General features: G+C 45.6%; 1 protein-coding gene and 1 non-coding gene across 2 annotated transcripts; both read left to right on the top strand.

Moving 5' to 3' along the window:
• Positions 1-5,455: 5,455 nt before the first annotated feature.
• Positions 5,456-10,761, top strand: RPL23 (ribosomal protein L23). Its single transcript, XM_038753924.1, has 5 exons — positions 5,456-5,530; positions 8,793-8,876; positions 9,155-9,283; positions 10,411-10,524; positions 10,612-10,761. The coding sequence occupies exons 1-5, from the start codon at positions 5,518-5,520 to the stop codon at positions 10,692-10,694; spliced, it is 423 nt and encodes a 140-aa protein (XP_038609852.1). The 5' UTR covers positions 5,456-5,517; the 3' UTR covers positions 10,695-10,761.
• LOC119935438 lies at positions 8,945-9,081 on the top strand. Its single transcript, XR_005453322.1, has one exon. It is a non-coding gene; the product is annotated as a small nucleolar RNA SNORA21 (small nucleolar RNA).

The following is a 10,761-nucleotide window of genomic DNA, read 5'->3' as shown; positions in this document are numbered from 1 at the left end:
GCGGCTGACGACACTCCTCAAAATAAACCTTTAGGAGCTTCCCCACACACGTGTTTTCTCTTTTTTTAATATTTTTTTCCGGGAATTGTAACCGTTCCCCACTTTTTTCGGCTCCCAAAGAGTCCAACTCATTCATGAAAAGGGACCCTTTAGGAGCATCCACACACACACACGTGCTTTCTCTTTTTTTAATATTTTTTTCTGGGAATTGCAACTGTTCCCCACTTTTTTCGGCTCCCAAAGAGGCCAGCTCATTCACTCAGTCGTATTTATTGAGCGCCCACTGGGTGCAGAGCACTGGACTAAGCGCTTGGGAAGGACAGGTTGGCAACATACAGAGACGGTGGGCTCACAGTCGAGGAGGGGGAGACAGACAACAAAACAAAACATGTGGACAGGTGTCAAGTTGTCAGAATAAATAGAAATAAAGCTAGATCATCATCATCAATCGTATTTATTGAGCGCTTACTGTGTGCAGAGCACTGGACTAAGCGCTTGGGAAGTACAATTTGGCAACATATAGAGACAGTCCCCACCCAATAGTGGGCTCACAGTCTAAAAGGTGCACATCAATAACAAAATAATAAAATATTATTATTTGTGTCAATAAAACCTATTAACAAAATAAAATAAATAGAATAAATACGGACCAGTAAAATAAATAGAGTCATAAATCAATCAATCATATTTATTGAGCGCTTACTATGTGCAGAGCACTGGACTAAGCGCTTGGGAAGTACAAGTTGGCAACATCCCGACCCAATAGTGGGCTCACAGTCTAAAAGGTGCACATCAATAATAAAATGATAAAATATTATTATTTGTGTTAATAAAACATATTAACAAAATAAAATAGAATAAATACGGACAAGTAAAATAAGTAGAGTCATAAATCAATCATATTTATTGAGCGCTTACTATGTGCAGAGCACTGGACTAAGCGCTTGGGAAGTACAAATTGGCAACATATAGAGACAGTCCCTACCCAACAGTGGGCTCACAGTCTAAAAGGTGCACATCAATAACAAAATGATAAAATATTATTATTTGCGTTAATAAAACCTATTAACAAAATAAAATAAATAGAATAAATACGGACAACTAAAATAGAGTCATAAATCAATCATATTTATTGAGCGCTTACTATGTGCAGACCACTGGACTAAGCGCTTGGGAAGTACAATTTGGCAACATATAGAGACGGTCCCTACCCAATAGTGGGCTCACAGTCTAAAAGGTGCACATCAATAACAAAATAATAAAAGATTATTATTTGCGTTAATAAAACATATTAACAAAATAAAATAAATAGAATAAATATGGACAAGTAAAATAAATAAATAGAATCATAAATCAATCAATCATATTTATTGAGCGCTTACTATGTGCAGAGCACTGGACTAAGCGCTTGGGAAGTACAATTTGGCAACATATAGAGACAGTCCCTACCCAACAGTGGGCTCACAGTCTAAAAGGTGCACATCAATAACAAAATAATAAAATATTATTATTTGTGTTAATAAAACATATTAACAAAATAAAATAAATAGAATAAATACGGACAAGTAAAATAAATAGAGTCGTAAATATGTACAAACACCCCTTTTAGACTGTAAGCCCACTGTTGGGTAGGGACTGTCTCTAGATGTTGCCAACTTGGACTTCCCAGGCGCTTAGTACAGTGCTCTGCACACAGTAAGCGCTCAATAAATACGATTGATGATGATGATGATGATATATACATATATACAGGTGCTGTGGGGAGGGGAAGGAGGGGGAGAGGAAGGAGGGGGCTCAATCTGGGAAGAACTCGAGTCAGAAAAACCCAAAGTAGGGCCATTCTCTTTCCCATCATCATCATCATCATCAATCGTATTTATTGAGCGCTTACTATGTGCAGAGCAGTGTACTAAACGCTTGGGCCTCATATCAGAGGTCGTGGGTTCAAATCTCGGATCTGCCAATTGTCAGCTGGGTGACTTTGGCCATGTCACTTCACTTCTCTGGGCCTCAGTTCCCTCATCTGTCAAATGGGGATGAAGACTGTGAGCCCCACATGGGACAACCTGATTGCCTTGTAACCTCCCCAGCACTTAGAACAGTGCTTGGCACGTAGTATGCACTTAATAAATGCCATTATTATTATTATTATTATTATTATTGCCTCACCTCACTACTCTCCTACTACAACCCGGCCTGCATTCTTGTATCCTATAATAATAATAATAATGGCACTTGTTAAGCGCTCACTATGTGCCAAGCACTGTTCTAAGCGCTGGATGCTAATCGTCTCACTGAACCTCAATAATAATAATGATGATAATGATAAGAATAGTCATAACGATCATGCACACAGTAAGCGCTCAATAAATATGAATGAATGAATTTGTGTATTTTATTTGTACATATTTATTCTATTTATTTTATTTTGTTAATATGTTTTGTTTTGTTGTCTGTCTCCCCCTTCTAGACTGTGAGCCCGCTGTTGGGTAGGGACCGTCTCTATATGTTGCCTACTTGTACTCCCCAAGCGCTTAGTCCAGTGCTCTGCACACAGTAAGTACTCAATAAATACGATTGAATAAATGAATGAATGATTGTAATCATAATGATAATAATTCTGGTATTAGTTAAGCTCTGCCTGTCTGCCGTGAACTGTCTGCTGTGTGGCCTTGGAACATCATTTAACTTCTCTGGACCTCAGTTACCTCATCGGCAAAATACGGATGGATTCATTCATTCCGTCATATTTATTAAGCACTTGCTACTTACTGTGTGCAGGGCACTGTACTAAGCGCTTGGGAAAGTACCAATCAGCAATAAAGAGTGACGTTCCCTGCCCACAGCGAGCTCACGGTCTAGAGCCTGTGAGCCTCATGTGGGACGGGGAATTGTGTCCAATCTGATCTGCTTGTACTCACCCCAGCGTCTAGTACAGTGCCTGACACATTAGTAAGTGCTTAGCAAATAGCACAATTATTATTATGACTACTAAGCGATCTCTTCTATCTTTCATTCACTAAGTCGCAGTGTGGCTCAGTGGAAAGAGCCCGGGCTGGGGAATCAGGGGTCCTGGGTTCGAATCCCAGCTTTGCCACATGTCGGCTGTGTGACTTTGGGCAAGTCACGTAACTTCTCTGAGCCTCAGTTCCCTCATCTGTAAAATGGGGATTAAGACCGTGAGCCCCACGTCGGACAACCTAATCACCTTGTATCCCCCCCCCCCCCAGTGCTTAGAACAGTGCTATGCACATAGTAAGCGCTTAACAAATGCCATTATTATTATTATTTATTGAGCACTTACTGTGCACTGTACTAAACGCTTGGGAGAGGACAATTCAACAATAAACAGACACATTCCCTACCCAATCAATCGCCGATGTCCTGCTTCTGGCCTGGAAGGCCTCATCTCATCAGATCCCACAGACAATTACTCTCCCTCAGTCCCCTTTCAAAGCTTTATTGAAGTCCCATCTCCTCCAAGAGGCCTTCCCTAAGCCCCACTTTTCCTCATTATCAATCAATCAATCAATCAATCAATCGTATTTATTGAGTGCTTACTATGTGCAGAGCACTGTACTAAGCGCTTGGGAAGTACAAATTGGCAACACATAGAGACAGTCCCTACCCAACAGTGGGCTCACAGTCTAAAAGGGGGAGACAGAGAACAGAACCAAACGTACCAACAAAATAAAATAAATAGGATAGAAATGTACAAGTATCATTATCATTAATTGTATTTATTGAGCGCTTACTGTGTGCAGAGCACTGTACTAAGCGCTTGGGAAGTACAAGTTGGCAACGTATCTGTGGCTCAGTGGAAAAGAGCATGGGCTTTGGAGTCAGAGGTCGTGGGTTCAAATCGTGGCTCTGCCAATTGTCAGCTGTGTGACTTTGGGCAAGTCACTTCACTTCTCTGGGCCTCAGTTACCTCATCTGTAAAATGGGGATTAAGACTGTGAGCCCCCCGTGGGACAACTTGATCACCTTGTAACCTCCCCAGTGCTTAGAACAGTGCTTTGCACATAGTAAGTGCTTAATAAATGCGATTATTATTATTATCTCCCCCTCCCTTCTGCATCACCCTGATTTGCTCCCTTTATTCATCCCCCCTCCCAGCCCCACAGCCCTCATGTCCATTTATTTATTCCTACGAATGTCTGTCTCCCCCTCTAGACTATAACCACGTCGTGGGCAGGGAATGTGCCTGTTTAATGTTCTAAAGCACTCTCCCAAGCGCTTAGTACAGTGCTCTCCATGCAGTAAGCACCAATAAAGACGATTGAAGGAATGAATGATTATATCTGTCTGCCCCTCCCACCTCCCCACCACCCAAATAATAATAATAATGATGGTATTTCAGCGCTTACTATGTTCCAAGCACTGTTCAAATTCACTCAGTCGTATTTATTGAGCGCTTACAGTGTGCAGAGCACTGTACTAAGCACTTGGGAGAATATGTTATAATAAACAGACACATTCCCTGCCCACAACAAGCATACAGTCTAGAGCTTTTTTGTTGGTTTTTTTTTTAATAGCATTTATTAAGAGCTTACTATGTGCAAAGCACTGTTCTAATTCACTCAATCGTATTTATTGTGTGCTTACAGTGTGCAGCGCACTGTACTAAGCGCTTGGGAGAATACGTTATAATAAACAGACACATTCCCTGCCCACAACGAGCTTACAGTCTAGAGTTTTTTTGTTGGTTTTTTTAATGGCATTTATTAAGAGCTTATTATGTGTAAAGCACTGTTCTAATTCACTCAATCGTATTTATTGAGCGCTTACAGTGTGCAGAGCCCTGTACTAAGGGGAGACAGACACATTCCCTGCCCACAAATCCTTATTTCTTTAGTATAACAATAATGATCCTGAATTTGTGAATCTTGATTTCTTTACCATTATAACAATGATCCTGAAATTGTGACTCTTCATTTCTTTAGGATAATGATAATAATCCTGAAATTGTGAACCTTTATTTCTTTAGGATAACGATAATAATCCTGAAATAGTGAGTCTTTATTTCTTTATTAGCATAATAATAATCCTGAAATTGTGAATATTTCTTTAGCATAATAATCTTGAAATGGCGAATCTTTATTTCTTGAGGATGATAATCATAATGCTGAAGTGGCGAATCCTTGTTTCTTTAGGATAATTATAATCATGATCCTGAAATTGTGACGCTTTATTTCCTTAGGAGGATAATAATAACGATTGAATGAATGAATGAAGGAATGAATGAAGGAATGAATGAAGGAATGAATGAAGAAGTAAAGATTCGCAATTTCAGGAATAATTCTGCCACGCCTCCGCTTCCCAGTTTCGCCTGCAGGCGGCGCCGCAGCCGGGCGGGCCGACCCGCGTCACGTGACAAGGGACGGGGCGCCGTATCGGGGTGCGCATGCGCGCGCGCCCTCTGGGGTCACGTGGAGAGTGAGTGGGCGGGGACAGTGGGGGCCATATCCCGGCATCCTTCGCGACTCCTCCTTCTTTCTCTCTGCGCCTTCCAAGATGTCGAAGCGAGGTGAGGCCATGATGGGGGGTCGCCGGACAATCCGCCGCCATCCGCGGCTCTGGGGGTCATGGCGGCCTGGGGAGGGGCGGGATGGGGGAGCCGAGGGTCCCTTCAGGGTGTTGGGGTGATCCCCCGAGGGAGCCGGCCAGAGAACAGACTGTGAGCCCACTGTTGGATAGGGACTGTCTCTCTATGTTGCCAACTTGTACTTCCTAAGCGCTTAGTACAGTGCTCTGCACACAGTAAGCGCTCAATAAATACGATTGATGATGATGATGATGATGGCGGGACGGCCGTGGTATCCGGGCCTTTTCATTCATTCAGTCGTATTGAGCGCTTACTGTGTGCAGAGCACTGTACTAAGCGCTTGGGAAGTACAAGTTGGGGGGACCCTTATGATTAAGGTGGGAAAGATGGGGTCTGTCGGAAGAAGGGCATCCCCTAACCCAACGGGTCCCAGGGTCATGTTTGTCCATAAATGTTTCAATCAATCGTATTTGTTGAGCGCTTACTGTGTGCAGGGCACTGTACTAAGCTCTTGGGAAGTACAAGTTGGCAACATATAGAGACGGTCCCTACCCAACAGTGGGCTCACACCTCCATGAAGGAAGCAGCGTGGCTCAGTGGAAATCAATCAATCAATCAATCAATCATATTTATTGAGCGCTTACTATGTGCAGAGCACTGTACTAAGCACTTGGGAAGTACAAATTGGCAACATATAGAGACAGTCCCTACCCAACATTGGGCTCACAGTCTAAAAGGGGGAGACAGAGGAAAAAAAACCAAACATACTAACAAAAGAAAATAAATAGAATAGATATGTACAAGTAAAATAAATAAATAGAGTAATAAATGTGTACAAACATATACATATATACAGGTGCTGTGGGGAAGGGAAGGCGGTAAGATGAGGGGGGTGGAGAGGGGGAGAGGAAGGGAGGGAAGGGAAAGAGCCCGGGCTTTGGAGTCAGAGGTCATGGGTTCAAATCCCGGTTCTGCCAATTGTCAGCTGGGTGACTTCGGGCAAGTCGCTTCACTTTTCTGGGCCTTAGTTCCCTCATCTGTAAAATGGGGATTGTGACCCCCCTGTGGGACAACCTGATCACCTTGTAACCTCCCCAGCGCTTAGAAAAGTGCTTTGCACACAGTAAGCGCTTAATAAATGCTATCATTATTATTAAGGAGCCCCAAGGATAGTGCTCAGTGCTTGTAACAGTGCTGGGCACATAGTAAGCGCCAAGCAAATGTCATCATTATTATTGCTGTTAGGCATTTAATCGTATTTGCTGTGTGCAGAGCGCTGTTACAACAGTGCTCAGCGCTTACAGCAGTGCTCAGCCTTTACAACAATGCTGGGCACATAATAATCTTGGTATTTGTTAAGCGCTTACTATGTCCCAAGTGCTCTGCACATAGTAATCACTTAACAAATGCCATTACTATTATTATTAAGCACTGCTCTAAGCGTTGGGGAGGATGCATGGTGATCAGGTTGTCCCATGTGGGGCTCACAATCTTAAACACCATTTTACAGATGAGGGAACTGAGGCCCAGAGAAGTGAAGTGGCTTGCCCAAAATCACACAGCTGGCAAGTGGCGGAGCTGGGATTTGAACCCATGACCCCTGACTCCCAAGCCCGTTCTCTTTCTACTGAGCCACGCTGCTTAGTATGTGCTTAGCCACATAGTAAGCGCTAAACAAATGCCATCATTATTATTGCTATTATTCATTCAGTCGTATTTGCTCTTTGCAGGGCACTGTAATAAGCGCTTACAGCAGTGCTGAGCACATAGTAAGCGCTAAACAAATGCCATCGTTATTATTGCTATTCAGTCGTATTTGCTGTGTTCAGAGCACTATAATAACCGCTTACGACAGTGCTCAGCGCATAGAACAGTGCTGGGCACATAGCGCCTAACAAATGCCATTGTTATTACTATTATTCATTCAATCGTATTTGCTGTGTGTAGAGCACTGTACTAAGCGCTTACAACAGCGCTGGGCACATAGCGCTTAACAAATGCCGTCATTATTATTACTATTATTCACTCAATCCTATTTGTTGTGTGCAGAACACCGTAGTAAGCGCTTGAAAAGTACAATTCGGCAACAGACGATCCAACAACGATCTCACAGTCTAGATGGAGGGAAATATTGATGGTATTCGTTAAGCGCTTACTATGTGTCAAGCACTGTTCTAAATGCTGGGGTAGATACAAGGTAGGGTCACGGTCTTAATCCCCATTTTAAGGTGAGGGGACTGAGGCACAGAGAAGTGAAGTGATTTGCCACGATTCTCTTAAGAATAATGATAATGGTGTTAAGCGCTTACTATGTGCCAGGCATTGTTCTAAACGCTAAAGTAGATACAAGGTAATCGGGTTGTCCCAACGTGGGGCTCACAGTCTTAATCCCCATTTTACAGATGAGGTAACTGAGGCACAGAAGTGAAGTGACTTGCCATGCTCCTCTTAGGAATAATAATGGTACTTGCTAAGTGCTTACCTTGTGCCAAGCACTGTTTTAAGCACTGAGGTAGATACGAGGTAATCGGGTTGTCCCCCGTGGGGCTCACAGTCTTAATCCCCATTTTACAGATGAGGTAACTGAGGCACAGAAGTGAAGTGACTTGCCATGCTGCTCTTAAGAATAATAATGGTATTTGCTAAGTGCTTACCTTGTGCCAAGCACTGTTTTAAGCGCTGAGGTAGATACAGATGAGGTAACTGAGGCACAGAAGTGAAGTGATTTGCCATGCTGCTCTTAAGAATTATAATGGTACTTGCTAAGTGCTTACCTTGTGCCAAGCACTGTTTTAAGCACTGAGGTAGATACGAGGTAATCGGGTTGTCCCCCGTGGGGCTCACAGTCTTAATCCCCATTTTACAGATGAGGTAACTGAGGCACGGAGAAGCTAAGTGACTCGCCCAAAGTCACGCATCTGCCAAGTGGCGGAGCCAGGATTAGAACCCACGACCTCTGACTCCCAAGCACTTAAGACAGTGGTTTGCACCCAGTAAACGCTCAATAGACGCGATTGAATCAATGGAGGTGGAGGAAGGGAGCCCTCCTTGATGGGGCAGAGGAGTGAGACTGAGTTCACCGTGGGCACGAATATGTGTTGTGTTGTCCTTTCCCAAGCGCGTAGTACAGTGCTTGGCACACTGTAAGCGCTCAACAAAATTGAATGAATGAAGCGAGCTTGTTTGCCGAATTAGTGGCCCGCAGGACGAGGCGATCTGTGACTTTTCTTTTGCCCCCCCCTAGGACGTGGAGGGTCGTCCGGAGCGAAATTTCGCATCTCCCTGGGCCTCCCCGTCGGGGCCGTGATCAACTGTGCGGATAATACAGGTGAGTCAGGGCCTTAGAGCCGAGGAGCGGTGCTTTGTTGGGCAGAGGGGGCATCTTGGGATCCCTAAACCCTTCCAAAAGCACTCGCCTGGCCTGAACCCCGTGGCCCGATGAGTCGTCACGAAAGGGCAGAGCAAGAGACGTCGCTTTTGGGTGAAGGAACAGCAACCTGTGCTGCTTTACTTCAATCGGCGGTGGGACAAGCTGGCGGTGGCCTAATGGCCCAGTGGCTGAGTGGGTGGGGAAATGACAGCAACTTGGGGGTCCCTCTGTTACAGGCGCCAAGAACCTGTACATCATCTCCGTGAAAGGGATCAAGGGGCGACTGAACAGGCTTCCCGCAGCTGGTGTGGGCGACATGGTGATGGCCACCGTCAAGAAAGGAAAACCAGAGCTCCGGAAAAAGGGTAAGGATGGGGGGTGCAGCCGGGGCCCCCCAAAGACTGTGCTGGTCCATAATAACTTTTTTTTTTGGCCAACCACTTTGTATACAATCTGTAACCACTTCCTGTCCCACATGGGCCTTGTTTAAGCGGCGGGTGGGGTGGGGGAGAACCAGCATCTTATCCCCATTTTTGCAGTCAGGTGAGGCACAGAAAAATAAAGCGACTTGCCCATGGAAGTCCAACTGAGATCAGAACCCACGTCTCCTCACTCTTTTTATGGTGTTTGTCATGCTCTGTTCTAAACGGTGGGGTAGAGACGAGATAATCAGAGTCCCTGCCCTGAGTCTTACCCCCGTTTTACAGATAAGGTCGCGGAGGTGCAGAGAAGTGACTGGCCCAAGGTCACACCCAGACAAGTGGCAGAGCGGGAATAAAAACCCGGGGCTTTCTGATTTCTAGGCCCGTGCTCTATCCATTAGGCCAGGCTGCTTTCCACTAGGTTATGCCGCCTCCCTGCTTCAGGCTGGAGGGGTCTTGAGTTCTGGGTTGGCATGTAGGCTAGAGGAAGGACCAAAGGGGGTCGGATAAATGTCCACTCAAATTATGCTTTGCCGTTGGCCCAAAAAGCAAGATTCCCCCGAGTTAGTGATGGTGAGGGCCAGGAGGTTACAGTTCTGCTTGGTGTCATAGAACAGTGCTCTGCACTTTTTAAGCGCTTAATAAAAATATTATTGTCAGAACTGCCTCCTGTAGTTGATTCTTGACTTTGGAGGGTTGGCTTGAATAGAGGTGCCCTTTGGTTAGGGATTGTGGGGTTGAATTTTCCCTTGGGGGTTGGACCCCCTATGTGCCGGACACCGTACTCAGCGCTGGGGTGGGTACAAGCATACAGGGCTGGACGCTGTCCCTATCCCACATGGGGCTGACAGTCTCAATCCTCTTTTTCAGTGAGGTAACCGAGGCCCAGTGAAGTGACTTGGCCGAGGTCACCCAGACAAGCGGTGGAGGGGGGGCATTAGAATCCGTGACTTTCTGACTTTCAGGGCCGGGCTCTAACCGTTACCCCACGCCGCCGCTGCTGCTGGGTTTGGAGTGAGTCTGTCGGGGGCCGATTGTTGCTGACCCGACTTGCCTCTGCCCCTCTGCAGTGCATCCCGCGGTGGTAATACGGCAGCGGAAGTCATACCGGAGAAAAGACGGGGTGTTCCTCTATTTCGAAGACAACGCGGGAGTCATAGTGAACAACAAAGGCGAGATGAAAGGTGAGGGGCTGGGGCGGGAGGGGAGGGCTGTTGCGGGGGGGACGGGGCACTCAGAAGCCGAACCCCCTCCCCAATCTCTCCTGCCAGGTTCGGCCATCACAGGCCCCGTGGCGAAGGAATGTGCCGACCTGTGGCCCAGGATCGCCTCCAATGCCGGCAGCATCGCCTAACCCTCCATCCCTGTTTATAAAAAGGAGTCGACTATTAAAGTGTCCGTCTGCCCCACTTCCTTCTCTC

This window comes from Tachyglossus aculeatus, chromosome 11, assembly GCF_015852505.1.
Source record: "Tachyglossus aculeatus isolate mTacAcu1 chromosome 11, mTacAcu1.pri, whole genome shotgun sequence".
Classification (NCBI taxonomy): domain Eukaryota; kingdom Metazoa; phylum Chordata; class Mammalia; order Monotremata; family Tachyglossidae; genus Tachyglossus; species Tachyglossus aculeatus.
Note: the sequence above shows the minus strand (reverse complement) of the source record. Positions and strands in the feature narration are given on the sequence as shown.

What these genes read in the sequence shown, in the direction of transcription:
- RPL23 (XM_038753924.1), top strand. An exon ending in CAACTGTGCGGATAATACAG is followed by an intron (nt 8,877 to 9,154) that starts GTGAGTCAGGGC and finishes CCTCTGTTACAG; the next exon opens with GCGCCAAGAACCTGTACATC. An exon ending in CAACAAAGGCGAGATGAAAG is followed by an intron (nt 10,525 to 10,611) that starts GTGAGGGGCTGG and finishes CTCTCCTGCCAG; the next exon opens with GTTCGGCCATCACAGGCCCC.